Consider the following 25,268-nt stretch of genomic DNA (forward strand, 5'->3'; position numbering starts at 1 on the left):
TTTTTCTAGATGGGAAATCGTCGGGGGTTTTATTATTATCATTATCACCCAGTCATTTCTCTTCTAAACAGTACAAAGAGATGAAAAAAAGAACCACATTTTCATATTTGTTTATTGAAACGTTATGATTGTGCCGGATTTGATCAAAGCTAAGAAGAGTAGTGGAAGGGTCCAGGGTTCCCATTGATATGAGAGCGTGTGGGGAATGCTCCTATAATAATTATTAGAATCTTAGGTAATTAACTTTAGACAAGAGTTGTTGTCACAGTTGCAAGGGCCACAGCAACCTGCCTTTTGAGTATCAGATTGGACCCATTTCAGATATAAAATCAGCATCTACCCTTTGGTTGGTAACCATGCTTAAATATTTTAATCAATCAGTTTGACCAAATTAAAAGGTAGCAATTAGCAAACACTCTCCTGGCCTCTGATTACTTAATTCACATTATTATTACTACCCCATGTACGTGTACATATATATATAGAGCTAATCTTATTCGTTTGTATTTCTTTCCTCTATCGAAAGCGAATTTTTTTGGTTGAAATAATCAATCAATCAAATGATATACAGGTGAGCTATCACTTCTGAAAGACAAGTAGTGTTGTAGGGTTGTATAATGTGAGGTAGGTTATAGTGCAAAGGACCAGCGTTTCTTAATACGTGCTTTGAAGTTTTTGTCCCGTTCTAGCATTAGAGGGATCCACAATCTCTTTCTTATTATACTTCCAAGAGGAAAAGGGGATGATATAGCTAGATCATTTTTATTGGTTGTGTATGTGTAAACCTACTTCTTCTGATCTTCATTCTACACCTTCCTGTATGTGGCAAGAAAGAGAAGAAAGAAACCCCACCACCATTCCAATCCCACTAGTTTGTTGACGCACGCGTTCTTCCTTCATTGGCTTATGAAGCAATAATAATGGTTAGTGAGACTAAATTAGAGGTGTTCCTATGTCCTCACTCATAATCATTGCTTTGACCTAAATGACCACCCAAAAAGTAGGTAAAATAAGGCTGCGAAACATCATCCATCTTGATTAATAGTTTCTACTTCCACATATCTCTTACTCCTTGCTCCTGCATATTTCCGCAAATAAAATAATAAGAACGCCACACACTACTAGGGTTAGGGTTAGCCAACCCCAGGAGCATTGACCTATATATAGATAGGCCTATAGAATTATACCACCAAATATGTATGTGTGTGCGCGTGTAGCCATCATCTAATTCTTGTGGGTGAAAATCTGAAATCGATAACTGATTGTTAAGTCTGAGATATCTGCACGTATACATAGACGCATAGGGTTTTTCATTTTGAAGAAGAGATCAGAGATCGATCGAGAAGGATGAAGAAGAGACAGGTGGCGGTGAAGACTTCGTCAACGGTGATAAGGAACGTAAGGTACGGGGAGTGCCAGAAGAATCACGCGGCCAATATCGGAGGGTACGCGGTGGATGGGTGCAGGGAGTTCATGGCCAGTGCAGGGGAAGGAACCAGCGGCGCTCTCACGTGTGCTGCTTGTGGCTGCCACCGCAACTTCCACCGTAGGGAAGTGCAAACTGAGGTTGTCTGTGAGTACTCTCCTCCTCATCATCAAAACTGAAATTGAATTGAATTTTTGTGCCTATCGAATTAATTAACTAATGATTGATTTTTTCGTTTCTTGTAAGCCTGGGTTACTAATACATAGATTAAACATCTCTATATATATTATTCTTGTAAAACAAAATTCTATATGAAAATTGGTGGATGGGAACCATCTATTTATGCTTCTTTACTCTAACCAATTGATAGCCCAGCCATGATATATATATACCTTGTTATGTTTGAATTTATATTTGCTTTGATGAGCTGGGGAAGAAGAAAAAGGGCTTAGCTTTCCCCGCAGTTTGGTTTCTTGTATTGCACTTAATGAGTGAGTTTTCAAATTTGGTTCTGATAGTGATTTATACTTTTCCTTTGCCTATATATATATACACACCACATGTGCTAGCTACCTAGCTGTGCAATCCAACGTAGATCAATATCCTTATATAGATTGTATTTAATTAATTTATTTGTTTATTAATCATAGAAATCTGATTTTTCCAATTATACAAAATATAAATTAAGTCGTGCTGAGGATATTTAACTTGACCACTTCGTTAGCGCTTCGCTGTAAGTCTATATATGCTTTCTGATAATTTCCATGCTTCATATATCCATTAACAACTAACAAGTGGAACAACTAGAGGTGGCATAACAAATAGCAAACAAAAATTTGAGAAGACTACTAATCGACTATTACGCCCACTTCCCACATCATCGTTCGTCAAATAACAATATGACATATATATATATATATATATATATATATTAGTTGTGGAGAGCCAAATGATGATGACGACGATGTAAACAACGTCGTAATTTTATCCTTCCCATGTCCTCAGAAGGCAAGAAAACAGGTACGGTTAATGTCTATAAGTCTTCAATTGATGAAGAAGATAAATTATATCTCTGTCCAATCATTTAGAATTTCGAATATTATATCTATATATAAAATTCTCCGTATAGTAAGGCCCACTTGTATTCAGTCATGTCGAGGATATGTGCCTCTGAGTACTACTTTTTTGATATCATGATGTATTAATAATTAGAGAAAGTATAAGTAAATAATAATAATGGTAAATAATGTGAATAATGAATTTAAAAAGAAAGATAAATTTAAAATTTAAAATAAGATTTTTAATTAATTAATTGATTAATTTTATACTTTAAAATTTTAAAAATTAGGATATTAAACATATTTATTATATATCTCTAATTTTATAATTAAAATGTGTCATATGTCATTTTTTATTGTAATTGGAATTAAATTTTTTTTTAATATTAAAGAATTTTTCTCCTCTTCTTACTAATTTTACAACCAAAATGTATCACATGTCACTCTCTCATTATAATTGAAATTAAAGAATTCTTCCCTCCTCCTTACTAATTTTACAACCAAAATGTGTCACATGTCACTCTTTCATTGCAATTGAAATCAAATCTTTCCTTTCAAAATTAAAGAATTATCCTCTCCTCCCTCTTTTTTTTTTCTATTTCTCTCATTCCTTCAACTACTCTATCTATTTTATATATTATTATCAATATCAACGACTAATTACTAATTTGACAATCAAAATGTACAACATGACATTCTTTAATTGCATTAAAATTAAAATATTAAAATTGAAATTGAATTATACCTATATTATGTATTATATATTACTATCTAATTTAATAATCAAATATGTCACATGACACTCTCTTATTAAAATTGAGAGAAAATATTTTTTTTTAAACTTAATAAACTCCATTCCTAAATTCTCTCATCTACCTCTCTCCATTTTTTTATTTCTCTCTACTATTTTTATTCTATATATAATTTATATTTTATATTAGTAATTTGATAAATCAAAATATGTCATTTGATATTTTTTTACAATTAAAATAAATTTTTTTCTTCCAAAATTAACAAACTCTCACTCTCGTTCTTCATCTTTATATTTCTCTCTCTTTTCTCGCATGCTCTATTTTTTCTATCTTTCTCTTCTACAGAAAATAAAATTAACAAAATAATATAATTTAAATAAAAAATATTATTATTAATATTATTGTTATTATATACATAGTTTTTTATTTAGTTTTAAATTTTCACCACTTATCTTTCTAATCTATATTTTCATTTCTCTTCTTTCAAATATTTATTACATATAATTTGGAGAGAATACTAATGTTATAATTAAAATTTAGAATCAAGATTCAATTATTTAAAAAAAATTAATTTTGAGTTAATTTTATAACTATCAGTATAATTTTTTATGCTAATATCTAATTATATTTTTTATACACAGGGAGAAAAAATATTATTTTTTAAATAGCAAGTATAATTTGTGCAACATATTTAACAGTTAACACCTAATTAAATGTAAAAGTATACACATTAAATTGTTTTAAATTTTAGATAACAAATGTTAAAATTAATTATTAATAAAAAATTAGATTTTTCATATAAAAATAATAATTAAAAATCTTATTATTTAATTTTTTATCTACAAATACCTCGATCTTCTTAGCCAGAGACTTTTGTCAACCAACAAATTTTTTTTATAAAAGTAGTTTGATTTTATAAATCTTTTGTGCCATACATAATCTATTTACTATAAGAACAAAGTAAACTGTAATTTTAAAAAATTTATATTCCCGTAATGTTATTACGGGTAAAAATACTAGTTTACATTACATACAGTTACTTTTAATTTTATCATAATCTCTTAGTCTTCGGTCCATTTCTGAAATTTGCCGTCGTCGATCTCCAATCTACACCCAAAATTCGTCATCGGTGCCAAAAACAGCCGTTCCAAAATATCAAAACGTTGTCATTCTCCAATAACACTGTTCAGATGTAGTCAAAACATCGCAATCTGTGCACGACACCGTATCCACTAATTAACACTGTCGCTGTCTCTCCGTAGCCCGTGCAGATGCAGGTAAGCAGTGGAAGTTCTATTTTATTAGTGTAAATGGATTATACTAAAAAATGGATTATATTGTCTCTTACTAATATAAATCTAACCCAATCAAATAATCATTCACTTAAGAATTAAAATAATTATCCTTATATAGAGTGAATTGAACATCCGACATATCTTAATTATTAAATACATAAATTCAATTTCAATAAATTAAACATCCATTTGAATATGAAAATAATTATCCGCATAGCTAATAAAATGATTATCCGACATATTATGGGTTGACCACGATATCTAACGTACTCATTAAATTTCTCATTAATTAGATATCTATCTATAATACTATGAGGCTGGGCGGCCATTAGTGATGAATCCAGAAAATTTTGATAGTGGGGGCAAAATTGATATAACATGATAATAATTTCTATAATAAAAATAATATGTGTATATAAAAAATTAAATATTAAATTATCTATTAACCACTATATATCTGTGTATAAATATATGTATTGTTTAACTTATTTTCAATGTGTATTTTATATTTTAATAGTTATTATATACAGATAATTATTTTTTATGTACATATAGCATGATTATTGTTATGATTATATTTTGTTATTGTAAAATATGATTAGTCTTCAAAATATCTAATATACAAATTAAAACACTAAAATAGTAATTTAAATAATAATATATAATTTAAAATTCTATTATTTTAGGTTTTATATTTTAAAAAAATTAAGTAATTTTTCTCTTAACATTACCATCAAACTTTCTCTCTTTTCATATATATTACTAAACAATTATTTAAAAATTCACTTCCCAACACAATTAGAAGCCGATTCTTATTGATATTCATAGTTAAAAAAATTCTTTCAATTAATATAATTGCTATGCAAAAATTAAAGCTAATTTGAAAAGAAGATAAATAATATTTTTTTGAGTTGATTTTTAAAAAGAACACTAATTTTGTTTAAATATGAGAATTGATCATTCTAATGAATATTTAATATAAAATTTTTAAATTGACGATTAAGTTCCAAAAGTTGAATAAAAAATTATTGTGAGGTCAAATTTAATAATCTAATAAAGACAAATAAATATTATTATCATATACTACTCAAAAGAATTTTAAATTGTAGTGGGACGCTTGCCCCACATCAATATACTTGAAACCGTCCCTCGCGGCCATGACCGAAGAGGGGGAGTGAGACACCGACGGGAGCTAGTTGATGACACAGCGACAGCCGTGAGATGCTCGACTGTGATGATGGCTGCCGGCGATGAAGAGAGATGCGTTGGTGAGGATGCTGGCGACGGCGCTGCAACGTGAAAGAGGGTGATGGGGAGAAGAAGCAGCGGCGGTAAATTAGGGAAGGAATTGTATGGTTAAATTTTTTGAAAGTAAGTATTAGGATTTTTGTTACCCATTTTTTGTGGAGAGTCTTTTTTTTTTTTAATCTTGAGTGGGTCAAAATTTGAGTTCATTATTCACAAATTCCATTATCTACTTAGCGGCGATCTAATAATTAAAGTTGGCTAAATAATAAAGATTTAACTGCTGGAAAATTAATATTGTATTGCAATTGTGGATAAGAAATTAAAGAAAAAATGTATTTACTAGAGTGAATAATAATTTATTTTTTAATAGAATAAATGATTGAATAATAAAAATTGTTATATTTTTTTTCACACGAATTAATATTTAATGATGATATTTTAATAATGATACCAAAAAATATTAATTAATTCAATAACTTTTGTAATGACATAAATCTATAATTTTGGAATCTTAAATATTATGTCATAAAATATAAAATTTTAATAAAGTAACAACATTGATCGTATTGTTTCAATTTTAAGAATAAATTATTAACAAATAATACTATCTTAAGTAAATTCTAATAAAAATAAATCTCCATAATTATTGCTATTAACGAATAATTATTCTATTTTAAAGTCATATGCTAATTTTTTATGGTATTTTTTAACTCGACAAACTTTAAAAAAAATATATTTTTTTTAATTCGAACTCCATTTATAAATCTATCGCTAACAAATAAGTTGCTACACATAAAAAATAGAATTTAAACTCCTTAATTAATTGAGATGACACTCAACCAACTCAAACTAGTTGAGACAAATACTAATTTTTTTATTATTAAAAATCATTAAACTTTGATTATAATTATAACTTTATAAAATATTTATAATGATAATTATTATATATTTTTTGTTTAATTCTCTTTAATAAAAATACTTCATATATTTTTATTTATTATCGTGGGATTATAGACTAGTTATATATGAATAAATGTTGATGAAATCTTCAACACGTTGGCTCTGGATATTTCTTAATTTTTTTTTTTTTAATATGCAACGGGACCAACTGTCCAAAAGCAAAGCAAAAATTATAGAAGAATCATCCTAGGGAGCTTGACTCCAGCAGCATCTGCCATGAGAGCAACAGAGAGAAAAGCTGGAGGGGATGAGAAGCAAGAGAGACCAATCGGCAGCGACTGTGCCTTCTTAGCGAGTAAATCAGCACAGACATCTCTTTATCTACAGATGTGAGCTATGCGGACATCCCGAGATTGAGCAAGGAGCACTTTGAAGGCTGGAAGCAAGGAGGAGCTCGCATCTCGCTCACAAGACTGGTTCTGCACAAAACAAAAAACACAGAGAGAGTTCGTTTCAACTAAGAGTTTTTTAATACCAAATCGAAGGCTAATTTAATGGCCACATACTACCCTCAAATTTCGGCCAAGGTAATCGAGCATTTTTCCAGATTTAGCATGAACCCCGCAGTGATCCTACCCTGGTTATCACGGATCAGACCACCACAGCTTGTCGCACTCGACAGAAGGGAGACAAATCCATCAATGTTCAACTTGGACCAGTCCTCTAAGGGGGTTCGTGCTAATCGTTGCACGACCTGCTTTCAAAATATAGAGACACTCTTCGTAATTCCTAGTCAGGTAAGTAGCTCGATTGAACAAACTGTCTAGATTGGAGTGAGTTTGTTAGAAGTTACAGTTAGTAATAAAAAGAAAAAGCCAACTAGTTCCATTTCTCTTGTGAAGACTCCAAAGATTTTCTTTCAGCCAGGTTTGGAAATCCAACTAAAAGAAATGGTTCTAAGAATTTCTGTTGGTTGTTTATCAAGCTTTTCCAAATTTTGCTGATGAAGGGACAGTCATGCATAACATAGAGCAAGGTTTTAGTGGAGTTCTAACATCTGGGGCAGTCAGCAACGTCGATAAGTCTCTTTTTCGCTCTATTTTCATTAGTCAAAACAGCATTTTAAGCAAGCAGCCAAGTGATGGCTCCTAGTCTTTGAGGAAATTATGGCTTCCAGACCTTGGTAAAAGAGAAACTAGAATTAGAACTAGGTTGGTGGCTAGCTTGATGTAGAAGAGGGAAGCCAATAAACAACATCTTCTCCTAGCTCCGTTTGGGGGCATTGATAATTCTCATCATATTAACAATATCACCAAGTAGAATCTCGTTGAAAATGTCAAATCTCCAATTGTCATCCGAATTAGCATAATCTGCTACCTTATCATTTAATAAGAGGTTAATGTCATCTAGTGCTAAATCACTAAGCTTAGGAATACTCGAAATCCAGTGATCAGTCCAACAACCTCATTTCCTTTGCCAATACGCCAAATAAGATGGGCTTTGAAATCATTCCAAACCTTCACAATTAAGCATTAGAGCTGCTAGCTTTTTTTATCTGACTTTAAGGATAGAATCTTCTTCACATCCATACTTACTTCCAAGTACCCTAACCCAAAGAGTCTTTTTATTATTAATAAGTCCCCAAGCAAGATTCATAAAAAAGTTTATTATTCTCCTAAACTTTCCTGAACTCGAGCCCTCCTCCACTCTTAGGCTTGCAACTGATTGAGTGAATTTTTCTCGTTTTCATCAGAATCATAGATAAAATTCTGACAAATTCTATCAATCTTCTCATAAAAAGCCACCGGAATTTTCATAATTTGCATAACATAACTAAGAATATAAGAAAGAAGAGTGCGCCAAGGTACCTCTTCCGACGAGAGAGGATATTGTTGTTCCAACTATTCAGTTTCTTCATCATTCTATCCAGGATAAAGTGGAACTGATGTTGGCTATAGTGATCATGGATGAGAGACACCTAGATATTTCCCCAAATTAGAAGTTAGGAAAATTTTCAGGTTGATACTCAACTCATTCTTGATCGAATGATGGATGTTGTTGGAGAAAAATGCACAAGATTTGCCATAACTTATGCTTTGACTATAACTTCTACAAAAGGTTTTCAAGAGCCTCCTTGATCACCTTAACTTGAGTGTTGTCTACTTTAGTAAAAAGAATCAGATCATTTGCAAAATAAAAGTGAGACAAATTAGGACCATTTTTAAAAAGCTAATAGGTTTCTACTTGTTATCATTAATAAGCTTTTTAATTTACTAAGACAATCTTTGAATGTAAATAACAAATAAATAAGGGCATAGAGAATCTCCCTAACAAATTCTTCGCAACGGGTTGAAAGCCTCAAAAAAAAAAAAAAAAAACAAAACCATTCCAGAGAACATAAATGGAAGAAGTAGATATGTAGCATCCGATGAGGCTAATGATCTGCGCGGAGGAGGGGGGACGTTTGCATCTTTTAGCGAATCAAGAATAAAACTCCATTTAAGTTTGTCGTAACCTTTTTTGAGATCTACTTTAATAATCACAAGTCTCTTTTTCCTTTCTTGCTTCTCGTAGAATGATCTACTTTCTGAATAATAATGCCATTGTTTACACTAATTCTTCTAGGGATGAAATTAGATTGAGAGTCCGAAATCAACTTAGACATAAATGGTTTTAATTGTGTGGCCTCATAATGTGTTCTGAAAATACTTTTATTGAAAAACACTTTTTAGTTTTTACTATAGCATTTCTCAAAAAAATAAATATTATTATGAATATATAATTAAAAAAAAAAAAAGCAAAGTTGGCAATTAGTATGACGGTATGACCTGATGACCGGGAAATGCTTAGACACATGCTCTATTATTTGATTCCTTACACGAAAACACAGTGAATATGCAAGATTAAGCGCGAAATAAACAAATAAACCAAATTATTTCTATTTTCCTTTTTGAATATTTTGATCCTTCTCCCTTCTTTTTCTTCCTCCCAATACCACATTTATATTTTATCCGCCCACCATTAGCCATCAGTCATCCCTCTCTATCCGCCGCCGTCCGCCAGTTCTTTAGTATGGAAAGAGTATATATATAGATCCATTTGTAGGGTTCTGAATTGAAACAATGGTAAAGATTATGTAAACACCAATTACATGGTTTATATGTTTATATTCATTATTAATGTTACTCTCATTAGTAATTTCATAGTGTAAAAAATGTTCAATAGTTTATGTTCCTATTTTATATTAATGACCCAAAAATCTTGTAATTGTGGAAAAATCTTGATGAATCCATAATATTAATGACCCAAAAATATTTGTCTATTCTATATGATGTGTTAAGCTTTCATTTGTTGGTCATGTATTAGATGGATTGTGTAGAGGATAGCAAATACACAAAGCTCAAGAATAGTTGCTATGAAAAAAAAATTCTAATAAAAGTATTCAAAGGTTTAAAGTTAGACTTGTGGCGAAAGGGTTCCATCAGTCACATGGTTTTGAATTTGGGTGTTCATGGTCGGATGAAATCGAGTTTGTTCTGACTCAGATTCAGCTTTAAATATATATTGGGTCTATTTTTTAGATCTTAATCCGATCTTAAATCTGATGAAATTTAAATATTTTCGGGCCACAATTATACTGGGTCTAAATCGAGTGAAAATCGGTTTTTTAAAATTTTAACAATAATTTATAAAGAAATTTATTTATGATGCATTTATTTATAAAGAAAAAATTTGTTATCGAAAAGTTGATATCCATATTTGAACTTGAATTTGTCCATAAATTCTAATTTGATGTTTCTTTGATCTATTTTCTAATTCAATAAGTGTGATTAAAAATAAAACAATAAGCTTATAATCAATATAACATAATATTGAAATTAATTTAAAACATATATATCGTTTTTAGTTCCCTTAGGGTGCACATGGGCCAGGTGAAGTCGGGTTCACCTTGATCCAGACCCGACCCGAAATGATAATCGAGTTTATTTTTGAGACCCTTATCCGGCCCTAAACCCAATAAAATCACACTAAATTAACCCCTAAAATGTTCGGAATTGGGCCGAACCGTACCATGAACACCCCTAATTTTGAATTTCAAAAAGTATTTAATTAATTTATAAGGTCAACCACGTATTGTAAAACTTATTCTAACTATAGTTTTGTCTTAAAACTAAATTTTAAGACAATTTGATTTTAATAACATTTTTTTAAATGGTATTTTATATTAAAAAATTTACATGCATTAGTCTCAAGACTTTGCACAAGGTTCTCTACACCTTGTATATAAATTAAAGAGTGAAACTTCACCCCAACCCCTAATAATTTTATAAAATTCTTTTTCGTCCTTTAATAAAAATATAATCCCATCATGACCTTTATCCATTATTTTTCATAGACATTATGGCCTTTCCATCAAAGTCTCCGTCAATAGAAGTATAACCCCAACTCGATCCCTAATCATCATCAACACCTACTACCATTCTCTGCATTCTTTCTTTCTCCTCTCCATTATTTTTGGCCACCATCATCACCAACATCCACCATCATTCTCTGTTTTCGCTGCACCACTCCATTGTTATCATTATTCTTCTTTTCGACCGAACCAAAACTACGAAGTCATATCTCTCCACCTACTTCTCTGATCACCATCGGCAATCCTAGTGCTACCACCGGTACCCTCTCTTCCTTTTTCTTCTCGTTATCCTCACAATCCCTCTCTCACTAGCTTACCTTGTCTCTATTTGGTGTCACATTAAATCCTAAATCTGCATTTCAAGTGGAGAACCTTATATCGAATAAATTAAAACATTAATGCACCCGATAATCATCAAATCACTCTTTCACATAAAAATTGATACTTTAATTAAATATTTATACTCAATCATCAAAATCTAGAAAATGACAACTCGTAAGACCATATTCCAAACCAAATTCAAGTATTTAAACAGATAAAATTACTCAATTGAAAGGAGGTGGTAGTGGGTAGAAGAAGAAGAAGAATGACAGTGGGTTGGTACAGCGAGAACAGATAATGGTAGTCGATGTTGATGATGGTGGCCAAAAATAATGTTGAGGGGAAGGAGAGAGGAAAGTTGTCCTGGTGGTATTCTGATTCGCATAGAGTAGGCAAGGAGAAAAGAAACGAAAAGAAAAAGAGGGGAAGATTTGTCCGATCAAATTGTTAACTTAACGGTCCACATAGATAAAATCTGTTAGCTCTAGACAGAGATATTAATAGAGGAGGCAGAAGGTCTCACGAAATTAATCGTTAGGGGTCGCGATGGGATTATACTTTTGTTAAGGGGCGAAAAAGAATTTTGTGAAATTGTTAGGGGTCAGGATGAGGTTTCACTCACAAATTAAATAAAAGTCTCTGTGGTCTTAAACATGCTCCTAGAGAATAGTTTATGAAACTCAGCTCAACTCTCCACTCTTTTGGTTTTCATACTACTAAGTCATATACTTCTTTAATCATTAAGAATGGACTAACCTACATTATTTATATGATGCTATGTTGATTATATTCATCACTAGAAATGATACTATTAAAGTTCAATTGATGATTAACAAACTGCATAATTTATTCTCACTTAAAGATCTTGGAAAATTACATTTTTTTAGGTATACAAGTGCAGTATATTCGTCCGAATCAGCTACATTTTTTCTCAATCTAGATATATAGATAATTTGCTTTCTAAGGTTGGGATGAGTTCTGCCACTAGCATGCCAACCCCTATAATCTCCTCCCTTTAACTCTTGTCCATTGGCTCAGAGAAATTTGAAAATTCTTTCCTATTTCGTTCCATAGTAAGAGCTTTACAATATGTAACTGTAATAAGGCCAGGCATATCATTTGCAGTTTGTAAGGTCAACTAGTTTATGCATCATCTTTTGCTTTCTCATTAGAAGGTTACAAGGTACCAAAACTCTTAGCTTGGTGTTCAACAAGTGTAGTGATTTTTGGCTATATGGGTTTGCTGATTTAGACTGGTCAGCAGATTTAGAGGATAGAAAATTTATCTCAGACTTTTGTGTATATCTAGGAACTAATTTGGTTTCTTGGTTTTGCAGAAAACAGTTCACTATTAGCAGGTCATCAACGGAGGCATAGTTTCGAAACCTAGCCGCTTGCCAAGTTGAACTCGATTGGATCAAAAACCTGCTTCAAGAGTTGCAGATTAAGCTGCAAACGGCTCTCACTATATTCTGTGATAACATGTCCACGGTAATGTTAGCAGCAAATCCAGTCCTCCACAATAAGACTAAGAAACTTCATGTGTGAGACACAAGATTAACACTAAGGAACTTCATGTTATGCACATTTTGGGGAATGAATAAATTGTTGACATTCTGATTAAACCATTGTTAGCAGCCATTTTTGATCGGTTGAAATTCAAATTCAAAGTGATTAATAGCCCTCTATTGTATTTGAAGGGGGTGTAAAAGATAGCAAATGCACAAAGATCAAAAATAGTTAATATTCATTCTTGAATCTTGGTATATAATTCAGTTTAACAGCTAAGCCAAACAATAACAGAAGCTTGGACTCTTAATTATTGGATATATATATATATATATATATATCAATGTAAAGTGTAAAAATACAGTGTACGAATATAATTCATTTTTTCATTGTTTACTTGCTATACTTGCTTTCTTTTTTTTTTTTACATAATTTTTTTCTTTTGTTTACTGAGATACTTTATGCATACTTGTTCTTATCTCAAGATCAATTCAATTTGGATGAAAATAAAGCTTTTTCTTCCAATAGCAATTGAAAAAATTAGTCATCATTTAATGATCAATTGCTATAGTGACGAATTTGACATTCTTAAAATTAGTTGTTATTTAACAACCAATTTAGCAACTAAATTTTAGTAATCAAATTTATTTGACACATGTTTAGTCATCTTTGGTTAAAAACTAGCATTATTTTTTATTTAATGGCCCGTTAAATCAGTCGTTAAATCAGTCATTATTCTAATAATTTTTATAATATAATTTTTAACTTTAAATTCTAACTTCTATACTCTAAATTGATTTGATTTTATTTTATTTCTTTTTCAATTTTTTTAATTAAAATTTTAGATGCTTTTAATCTTTTTTATTTTGAATATTTTCTTTTAATATTTATCGTTGGCTGATTTATTGGGTTCGAAGACTTTTTGTCCAAAATACCAGTAGCAGTTAGCATTTTTATTAAGCAGTAGGATCTAGGAAATGGTTAAGATAATATTTTATAAATCAGATCTGTTACACATTTAAGCAATATTGTCATTTAAGTTCAACCAAGTAAACTCAATACCAACAAGAACCACTCTTATTAAAAAGAGTGTGATTACATGCGCACATATCATTCTTCCAACCAAGTCATTTATGTTCACGGGACTTTGCGTTATCGTCATCGTCGTCTTCTTCTTCTTCTTCGCGTTCCTCCTCCTCCTTTTCCGCATTCTCCTTCTCCTTCTCCTTCGCATGTTTTCTCCTCATCGTCATTCTTTTGTTGCTGCTATTATTGCTGTAGAAGGTGAGGAGAAAGAATTTTGAATTGAGCAGGACAACGAGTCCAAATACAGCTTAATTCACTCAAAAATAAACCAAAATTATATAATGATTGCGACACAATTAACTCAAAAATGAAGCAAAATTACATAATGATTGCGACACAATTAACTCAGAAAGAAAGCGAAGCAGAGAATAATGGTAAAGAATCTACAGAACTCAGAAATTGTGTTAAATTTGAGTATATCAAGAAGAATTTTGAAAAAATGAAATAAGAAAGAGAAGATGAAGAAGAAAAAGATGGAGATGTTACGATTGCACTATATTATTATAAAATATAATTAATATTTGAATTGTCTAACCAACAAATTAAAATAATAAAATAATAATTTAAATTAATAACAAATTAAGAATGGAGATGCTGCGATGACAGTTAGACATCAAATTACAGGCCATCAATTGATAGCAGAAAATCTCAAAAATGAAAAATTATATACAGAGTGATGATTGGGAGATGTTGATTAAAAACGATATAATAACAAAGCGACCACAAAAATCCGAGGAGGAGACCTTTAGCACAAAAAAAAAAAACAAAAGGATTTAATTGGATTTGAGATTAAAACTAATTTTTTAAAAACATTATTGCTCATTAGTAAATATAAAAAAATAATTTGAGACAATTTTTTAAAAAGTAAATAGTCATTTCTGACCACGAAAGATTTAGAAACTGATAAAATTGACTATGAAAAATTGAAACTAAAGTTACACCTACATAAGATAAGTTTTGTTAGATAAAAATGACCAATTCCGTAAATATTCCCTCTTTTTCTCTTCCTTTTTTATCTTCCTTCCATAACTACCACTACTTTCGCTGCAAAATCTATCATCTCACCAGATCTACTCGAAACTCCCACCTTTCTCAGATAGTTGTATCTTACCACAACCACTGCAGATTCAAATTCTGTAATTAGAGTTTCAAGAACCAACCTACCTGTATTCTGGTGGGAAGCTCTATGGAGCCACCCGCCCAACCTACTGCCCACAACCATATCTCCGTCTCGATCCTCTTCGGTGACATCGACGTTGGCGACGATACTGTCCCGTCTTCAACCACGAAAAGATGAACACGACGATGTTGAAGACAACGATTTCTAACTAAAAAAATAAAAAGAGAGAGAGAGAGAGAGAGAGAGAGAGAGAGAGAGAGAGAGAGAGAGAGAGAGAGAGAGAGAGAGAGAGAGAGAGAGTACATCTAGATCTATTCCTTGTCACTACGGAAGAGAGAGACATGAAGGAATGAAGGAAAGAGAGTGACGAGCAAGGGAGAGAAGGAGGGGGAAACGGGGGATAACAGAGACAGTAAAGTCAGAGAAAAAGAACGAAGAAAGTAAAGGAGGAGAAGGAGAGTGTGACGGCAAGGAAGGTCGCCACTGCCGCCGTTGGATCCAACAGGAAGCGCGAGAGAGAGGGGTTGCGAAGCAGAAAGCATAAAAGAGAAACAGACACCTTTGTTGTCTTTGACGCTGTTATTGCAGTCGTCGCCAATAAATTTTAAATTACAGGTTGTTGAATATGAAAATATTTTTTAGTCTGAAAATATTATTGCAGTAGAGATAATGGTGGTTATGAAAAAATATGAAAGAAAGAAAAAAGGATATGAGTATTTATAAAATTATTATAAAAATTTAACAATTAATTATTTTTATCAAATAAAACTTATCTTATATAGATATAATTTTAATTATAATTGTCAGCGTTCGAATATTGTATAGTTTAAAATGACTATTTACTATTTTTTAAATATATTTGATAGTTCCATCAAATCCTTATATATATTTGAATTAAATATATTCAAATGCACGAGTGTACCATCAAATACTTTGCCTAGTATTTATGTAGGAGGATTGTAGATTATTGTATGAGTTAGGGGTGCACATGATCTGGTTCGGTTTGAAGGTTCGGTTCGGTTCCGAACACTTTAGGGACTAATTTAGTGTGATTTTATTGGATTTAGGGTCGGGTAAGGGTCTCAAAAATAGATCCGGTCATTATTTTGGGTCGGGTCCAGGCCATAGTTCAGGTCACCCAAAGTCGGCCCAATGACCCGGTCATCATACACAATTAATATTTTATGTTATTAGTGATTGATCATGACTATTCTTATGTAGAATTTAAGTATTGTAAACTTTAATATTTTGTGTTATTAGTCATTATAAGACTATAAATTAATGTTTTATGTTTATAATGCATAAGACTTTAGATTAATGCATAATATTGTGTTATTTGTATTGATTTAAATATTTGATATTATTAGACAATATTAGTATTGATTGTGGTTATGCTTTAGTATTGATTGTAGTTAAGCTTTATTTTTGAAGAAGGGTTGGTTCTTGTTATATTTTTCTAAGTGAATTTTACCATGTTAAATAATTATTGGAGTATTGAAAATTTGGATATTTTTACATGCTAGCTTACAAGAAGGTATCAACATAATGAAATGTTAACGGTCCGATTTTCACCCGGTATAATTATAGCCCGAAAGTGTATTTGTTTCATCGAGTTTAGGGACGAATTCGGGTCTAATAAATAAATTCGGTGTATATTTCGAATTGGATCTGGATCACATCAAACCCAGTTTTACCCGTCCCATGTACACCCTAGTATGAGTATTGTAATTCCTCAAAAAACCATTACCCAAAATAAATAAATCCCCGCATAAATAAATATGAATATTATATATGAATACAAAAATAAATAAATTATGATAAAATGTTGATGACATCTTCCACACGTTGGCCCTCCTTGCATCCCGAATTCCCGATCAAAAGCATGAGAAAAGTCAGAAAACTGTTCACCGTCCAAAACAGAAAAGAAAAGAAAGAAAACCTCTGTTCAGTAAAGGTTGACTCTCTATCTTTTTTAACTATTTGTTGTTAGAATGCAAAGACGAGAGCACCGGTGAATGATGGAGTGAGTGCGGAGCTGCATCTTCATCTACCCTCTTCGGGTATACTTTTTTCTTGAATACCCAGATGCCGATTTTTCTTCGATTCTTGTTTTCTTCAGCTCAAATATTTTCTTGCCTTTCTCATATCAATCTTGTTACCTGGAAAATGCTTGCTTGCTGAATGCTAAATGCTAAATGCTCAAAGCTGAGACTTTTTCTGTTTAGTTTAATTTTTTTTGCTGGGTTTTGTTTATTACTAGTTTTGACTAAGCTCAACATTATGTATATTATATATAGGTTGTTGAGATTCAAAGGCTTTCTTGGTTGAATCAATCAATGCGTTGCACAAGAAGCTGGGATCTTGCTACTGCTTTGCGTGTCGAATGTTGGAGATCTTCTTCATCAGCATTTGGAAGCTTGAGACAACATTAATGGGTCGAGGTCTTTGCTTTGTGAGTTTGGGGAAATAAATACCCTTTAATCAGCTCTATCTATTTGCTGCATTGCCTGGGATATTGCTTTGATTTGACATTTGTCTATATTTGCTGCATTGCCTGGGAAATAAATACCCTTTAATAAAAAAGATGTGGGAGAAGGGACTCATTCACTCAAGGTTTATATTTTGCTTGATGCTCGTCTCCATGTTCCTTTTGGTCGTATCTTTTCTTTTCCTATTCCAGTTCAGCAGCCATTCTTTGATACCTAGATCGGTGTTAGAGCTTATTCTGGTCAATAACACATCACTTTACTTCATGCCCAATTTCAAGAGGGAAAAACTTGTACTCCCTCATGACCCTTCCGGAGACTTGAAGCTTCAGTTGCAAAAACATGGAGAATCCGATTGTCGAGTTCCAAATTCAAGCCAGAAAACAAGTTCTTTAGGACAGCAGATGAGTGTGACATCTGACCCATTGAGAGTATTCATGTATGATTTGCCTCCAGAATTTCACTTTGGGTTATTAGGTTGGAAGGGAAGTGTAAATCAAACGTGGCCAGTGATTGACGACCTCAAATGTATCCCCCACTATCCTGGTGGATTGAATCTACAGCACAGTATAGAATATTGGCTCACACTTGATCTTCTGTCATCAAACAATGCAAAACCTGACCAACCTCACACCGCAATTAGAGTGCATGATTCAAGTCAGGCAGATGTAATTTTTGTGCCATTTTTCTCATCTTTGAGTTACAATCGGCATTCCAAGCTCCGTGAAGGTGAAAAAGTTAGTGTTAACATGATGTTGCAAGACAAGTTGGTAAGGTTTCTGATGGGCCGGAAAGAATGGAAGCGCTCGGGGGGGAAGGATCATCTAATTGTAGCCCACCATCCTAACAGCCTGCTAGACGCAAGGAAAAAATTGGGATCTGCTATGCTTGTGCTTGCCGATTTTGGAAGGTACCCTGTTGAATTAGCAAATGTGAAGAAAGATATAATAGCTCCCTATAGGCATCTAGTAAGCACCGTACCAAGAGCTAAATCAGCTTCATACAATGAACGCCCCACGCTGGTGTATTTTCAGGGTGCAATATACAGGAAAGATGTGAGTTCCTACTACACTCATGTGACCTATATATAACATCACTGGTTTATTTTATGAAAAGAGGATATTCTAGCATTGGCTTTTGATGCAATTCCATTCCCTTCTTTTACTCGCAAGTGATAACTACATTCATGACTTAATTGGTAGTTGATTATGCTCATTCATGGATAGGAAAATGCCTGTTATATTTTATTATGCATTGGCATATAATGTTAAGTTGCTTTAGGTTCATAGTTTTTGTTTTGGAGTAATTAGAAAAAGGAAAGGGAAGGTATCAAACAGCAAGAAAGGATAAGGGAAAGAGGGAGATTGGAGGGTTTAACCTTACCCTTAAGTGGATGTTTAATATGGACAGTTTACCAAATCCCCCATTTTAAGGAAATTCTCATATCAACTTGAGGAGTGTTTTGAGGATTCATGGAAAATCTCACATCTCTTTTTAATTTTTCACAACACTCCCAAACAAGGGGAAAGTATATATTATACCCTACTTTTCCTTCATTCCCCTCTAAGTCTAACTCAAAAACAGGACAAGTAAGCAACAGGAATAATTAAAAACTAAAAGCCCCCCAGTTTGTAAGAAATCTAGTATGAGCATAAACAACTGATGCATAAAAAATATTACAGTGCATTTGGTTTGTGTTTTTATTTTCATTTTTTTTTAATTTTCAGTATTTTGTGAAAGAAAAGTGAGAACAGGAGATGAACACAGAAAAGAGTATTTTATTGCTTTCATTGTTTTCTCTTTTTTCCTTCACAAAATCTAGAAAAACAGCACTGAAAATGAAAATGCCAACAAATGCATCCTTTTATGCTGCCCCTTTTAGCTACAATCTGTTTGCCCTTGTTCTCTCACATTTTAAACTATCAACTAAAGAATAAGTAATAAACTTCAACTGTCAACAATTGGTGGCACTTCTACTTCATTTCGTATACTTCAAGATGTAGACTATAGGCAAATTATTTCCATCTAAATATGCATCATTTTCCACTGGTAGTTTAGTTCTATTGAATCTAAGAAAGCAATGGAGAAGCAATAGTAGTGTGACCAAGCTGATTCAGTGAAACATTAAATGCATATGCAGACACATAGAGCTTGAATCAGCACAGGTTGGATCATTATAGCATATGTGACAGCCTTCAATTTTGATTTTGTGCATGAGATTATTACATTTTTGTACTGCCAATATGAGAATTGTCGAGAAAGAACTTGAATGGTTGTTTTCTGGATTATTTTATTGAGTTATCTTTCTTTGACATCTATAGGCATGGTTTAGGATCAAACTGATGGAATACTATAACACATTTTTAAGATTGCTGTTCTGATAATTTTTGTAATGATGTGATTTTTGGCGCTGTTACATCATCATAATTATTAGTTTATAACCCCATCATCAACAGCAACAAAGAAGCTTGTTCCATCAATATTATCAATTTTTATCATACTGTTTCGAGATCAGTCACATCAGTCAGTCTTCATCTTGATTGATTAAAACATAATGTTGAAATGTTAGGGAGGAGCTATTCGCCAAGAGCTGTATTACCTTCTAAAAGATGAGAAAGATGTGCATTTTGCATTTGGGAGCATAGGAGGAAATGGAATCAATCAGGCAAGCCATGGAATGTCCCAATCAAAATTCTGCCTGAACATTGCTGGGGATACCCCGTCCTCCAATCGCCTCTTTGATGCAATAGTAAGCCACTGTGTTCCTGTGATCATTAGCGATGAAATCGAGCTACCCTTTGAAGATGTCTTGAACTACTCATATTTTTCCATTTTTGTCCGTGCCTCTGATGCTATAAAGAAAGGTTTCCTGCTGAATCTCCTCCATTCAATCAAGCGCGAGGAGTGGACCAAGATGTGGAAAATATTGAAGGATATCACGCATCACTTTGAGTATCAATATCCATCCCAGCCTGGGGATGCAGTAAATATGATTTGGCAGGATGTTGCACGTAAGATTTCTTCAGTGAAGTTCGATTTGCACAGGAAGAACAGATACCGGAGATCTCAACTTCCAGTTAAGACCGACTGAAACACAGAGAGTTTCTTGTGCTTGAACTTTCTGACCTTGGTCTTACTCAACATACCAATAGGAGAGACAGAGTCACGGAGATCTAGTTTCGTTTTTCCTTTTTAGGCCGCTGTCAAAAGCCTCCTTCTCTCCCTTGTCTCTGTATTTCACTGAATAGTCCATCTTGCTGATGGGGGAAAAGCATTATTTTTTTTTTGTCTTATTATTTTTTTTTTTAACTCGACGAGTATATACCCTTTCTCTTGCTCTCAAAATTTTAGGCAAATTACCAAAGAAAAAAAAGTTGATACCTTCCTATATTTACAAATGATCAGTGCTTATTATTCTCCCTCTGGAGTCGGTATTAGTCGTGAAACTGATGATCAAGAAGTGCATTTTCCATGTGAGGTGATGTCACATGGGAATTGCATGGAACAAGTATGGGAGTAAAATGCTGCTAAATAAGCCGTTCGGAGATGGGAACCGCATTGTGCATATGCAGGGTAGGAACACAATAGTATGAGTTGGGAACAAACAAGTGCCGGCTTCACTAGAGCAAAATTCATATATATATATATATATATATTCCTTTCATATTTAGAAAAGGAAGAAAAGAAAGAGAGAGAAAATGAAAATTTCGCTATATTCTGTAATTTCAGATCTAACAATATCATCAGTCATCACACTATCCAACTATTGGTCAATACCTATGGTTTTCTCTACTCTAACAGAAATGATGCCTCAAAGTTTAGATTCAGCAGCAGTTCTTCACCTGACAGATAATAGAAGTAAAAGAAAAAAAAAAAACAAATGAGAAAAAGAACGTAGGAAACCAACGAACCTCCCCTAGAAAACGGTTAACAAGGCTAGCAAAGAACAATTGTCTTGTCTTTGCATTTGGGAAAAGCTCAGTAGCCATTGCTCATGGCATGTCAACTTCTGTTGTGAATGGGATCTGAACCCTTCTTAACTGTCCTCTTGTTTGATTGATTAGGATCAAAGGTCATTGAAGGAGCAGGTGCCACATCCAGCTTGGATTGCAAATCTTCCACCGTAACTGCCTTTAAGATGCGTGATCGCCCTTTATCCCATTTCAGAGCAAGATCTTGGCTTCTCAGGCCAGAAACCATGCATGGTTGAGAAGCTAACACCCCAATAACACAAACTAAGATAAAGAATCCTCTGAAAGTATAGAGAATCATGTTTGGTTTATGCTGTGGTGGAATATGAAGGAAAAGAAGAGAAGAGGAGTGAGGAGGTAATGGTGTATGAGGTTAAGTAACTTGCCTATTTGCAGTTATTGCTCATGGCCTTGGCCTGCAAGAATAGCAAACCCTGCAGCAGTTTTATCTTCTGTGGGATTTGGAAGAATAAAAGCATAAAGCAGAAGCAGCCCAGAGCATGTAGGGAAGTGTTACTGTGTTAGATTCACCTCAATCATAAGCATGGTAATCTATAGAAGCAATATATAAGGCTGTTTTAGAAGACTCTGACAGGTTTGAACAAAAGTTAAAATTGGAACAACATTCTTGGGAAGCCAAGTATCTTTTCATTCAGTTTCCCCACATCCCTATCATTTGCCTTGCTCCTTTTACCAAACAAAGTTCCCAAGAAACACTTTATTAGCCTGCCACGTCATATGACATTTGCTGACATGTCCCTTGTACCATATCTTCAAAGCATATATGCCAATGAATGACATCTATGATCTATCCTTCTCTCTGTATAATTTCCTAATTCAAATTATTCAACCACCAAGCACCCTTCTCAGTTTTTATTTTATTGCCAATGCACAACTTGTATTAGCATCAAAGAATTTTAGATTGTCATTCGGTTATCTACTATTGTATATGACACAGACACTCCTAAAATATTTAATAAAAGAATAAAATATTTTTCTAAGTGTGATAACAAGTGATTACATTTTCACAAGAGTCATATAATACGTTGGTTCTTGATAATCAAATATGTCAATTCCTTAAAAGGGCTGTTATGTTGGAAACTACCTACAAAATTGAGAATGATCTGAAACAAAGTCACTAATCCAATGCATCTCTTCCTCTGTATCTGGTAAAAAAAGAAACCATTAAACATCGATAGGATCTAAACCCCCAACCCCCCCCCCCCCTTTTTTTTTTAAATCATGGAATATATTCTACCCCCTAGGAAATGAATTTTCTAACCGCTGCTAATAAGTCTCAAAAATGTGACATGAGGACGGTAAGAATAACAAAAAGGAAAATTTTGGTTGAAGAGCATATCAAACAAATTAAAATTAGTCACATACTTAGAGTCTCTAGCCCAAATAACATTAGTGACATGGTAATGAAAATAAAAGGTAGAAGTAAGGCATTAGTATAGAATGCTATTGCAACAAAGAGATAAGAAAGTCATTAAAAGAAGAGAATTGTGGAAGAAGGTGGGGAAGAGGAACAAAAAAAAAAAAAAAAAACACAGACACAGGCTTTTATGTTACCAAGCACTTCACTTTCTTTATGTTAACAATCTTTAGAAGTCCAAGCTCTTCACTCCATGCAATGGAAAATCCTATATAGTCTTGGTTTCTTGTGCTTAATGGAACTCCTTTATGCTTTACTCACCTCTCTTTGGCATTGCCTTAGTCGCAAACCCTCCCTTCAAAGTTTTAAAGAAACGTTTATTAGCCTTCTAAGTCTGATCTCTTATGTTTTTCCTTTATTTTCTTTATTACTAAAAATTCACTTTAGTAATTGAATTTATAATTTAACATATTATTCTTAATATATTTTATTAGTCCTTAAGAATTTACATTATAACAATTTAGTCATTAAAAAAATAAGATCATAACAATTTAGTTTTTAAAGTATTTTTATTTAACACTTTAGTACTTAGAAGATCAAATTATTACATTTAATATATAAATGATTTAATCTTTAGAGAAATAAAGTATAGCATGTAATATATTTTTTAGGTTCTGTTTGAAAGAGAGACTGAGATTGAAATTAAATTAAATATTTGTATTATATTTGGTGTAAAATGTATTGGATTGACTTATGTCAAATATTATGTTTCATTGTGTTTGGTATAAAATATATTAGACTAAGTTATGTCTAAATGAGGGATATATTTGGAGTTTGAAAAGTTAAATGAAAGTATTTTTGAAAAAAAAATATTATTAAAGTTTTTGTCTAAAAAATTTTAATTTCCTCTATCCCCACTTTTTAGAAATACTGAAGCAACTGAAATTTTGTGTTCTTATACTAAAATTTTAATTTCAGTCTCTAACCACCAAATATAATACTGAATCTCAGTTTCAATTTCTACAAACAAACACTACTGAAATACCATAATTTAATTTTTCGAAGAATAAATTGCCATGATACATATCTTTAAGGTGGTAACTAAATTTAGTTTTACTTCAACTTATTTTCTCGCTTATCCATGATGGCCACACTCAACTCAACTATCTTGTAGCTATATTCTCTAATTTCTTATCTTTTACCGTATTTTCCTTTTTGATATATATATATATATATATATATATATATATATATATATATATATGCTATGGTGGTTAAACGAGATCTACATGTAAATGGTCTCTCTATAGACATGATACATGACAGAACACAATGGCATTGTTTGATTCATATAGCCGACCCCACCTAATGGGAGAAGACTTTGTTGTTGTTGTTGTATATGCTATGGTAATTACGATACCTTAAAAAATATTGTTAGAATTAAAATAATATTTTTTTATTATTTAACAATATCTTTTTAATTTAAAAAAATATATTATTAAAATTAAATATTAAAAAAATATGATTTTAATAACACTTATAATACCATAACTAATATATATATAAAAAATAAAGTATCTTCATTTGTTCCAATGTTTGGTTACTTATTAGCTTGTTAAACATTGAACGAGGAGTGGGACAAATCACAAATATTTGTTCTAAGAACATAGCCAACAGTAGTAGTGAGGGACTCTTTGTAACCCACCACTTTAGAGCTGTATTAAAGTAAAAGAAGTATCTGACCGTTTTTTTTCAAGGAGGGAAAATAAAGTAAAAGAAATAGCCAAACTTTTGCTTTCCAAAATTAGTCGTTCAGCATTGTTGTTTTCAGCTTTTAAGATCCATAAATGGTATATAATATTGGTTATTCATATATATAATGACTGAAGCATCAGAATCAATTCAAATGATTCCGGCTTATCACAGAGAAATTTATAGCTTAAAGAATGCTCTTATATATATATATATATACTCTAGTTATAGATTGTTGCATACCCCGTGATACTGATTAAGAAGGAATGGAGGATATATGCATGCAAAAGAATTGGATTTTGAAAATAGCAATAACGAAGCAAGAAAAACTTTCTTACATCACTACTATTAATCCTATCTTAGTAGCGTTGATCTATCATTTATGCTTTTGTAAATGTTTTAGACCAAAGTTATAAAAAAAATAATTTTTAAAAACAGTTAAACTCAACTAAGAGTTACACCATATTTTATTGTTATAAAAAGTGGTTATAATCGTAATAGATGAGCAAATAACAAAATGATAAATGTTACTTAATATTATTATTCTTACAA

General features: G+C 32.2%; 2 protein-coding genes and 1 long non-coding RNA gene across 3 annotated transcripts; 2 read left to right on the forward strand and 1 right to left on the reverse strand.

The window, feature by feature from the left end:
* The first annotated feature begins 519 nt into the window (after positions 1-519).
* Positions 520-1,955, forward strand: LOC112736172 (mini zinc finger protein 3). Its single transcript, XM_025785510.3, has one exon. The coding sequence runs from the start codon at positions 1,348-1,350 to the stop codon at positions 1,603-1,605; it is 258 nt and encodes an 85-aa protein (XP_025641295.1). The 5' UTR covers positions 520-1,347; the 3' UTR covers positions 1,606-1,955.
* Positions 1,956-13,897: 11,942 nt separating this feature from the next.
* LOC140177797 (uncharacterized) lies at positions 13,898-15,754 on the reverse strand. The gene is made up of 2 exons (XR_011869266.1): positions 15,174-15,754; positions 13,898-14,198 (listed from the first exon to the last, which is right to left on the reverse strand). It is a non-coding gene; the product is annotated as an uncharacterized lncRNA (long non-coding RNA).
* Positions 15,755-16,945: 1,191 nt separating this feature from the next.
* On the forward strand, positions 16,946-20,960 carry LOC112736173 (probable arabinosyltransferase ARAD1). Its single transcript, XM_025785511.3, has 3 exons — positions 16,946-17,189; positions 17,427-18,670; positions 20,185-20,960. The coding sequence occupies exons 2-3, from the start codon at positions 17,714-17,716 to the stop codon at positions 20,704-20,706; spliced, it is 1,479 nt and encodes a 492-aa protein (XP_025641296.1). The 5' UTR covers positions 16,946-17,189; positions 17,427-17,713; the 3' UTR covers positions 20,707-20,960.
* Positions 20,961-25,268: the final 4,308 nt, after the last annotated feature.

The sequence above is a fragment of the Arachis hypogaea genome, chromosome 13 (genome assembly GCF_003086295.3).
Source record: "Arachis hypogaea cultivar Tifrunner chromosome 13, arahy.Tifrunner.gnm2.J5K5, whole genome shotgun sequence".
Classification (NCBI taxonomy): Eukaryota; Viridiplantae; Streptophyta; class Magnoliopsida; order Fabales; family Fabaceae; genus Arachis; species Arachis hypogaea.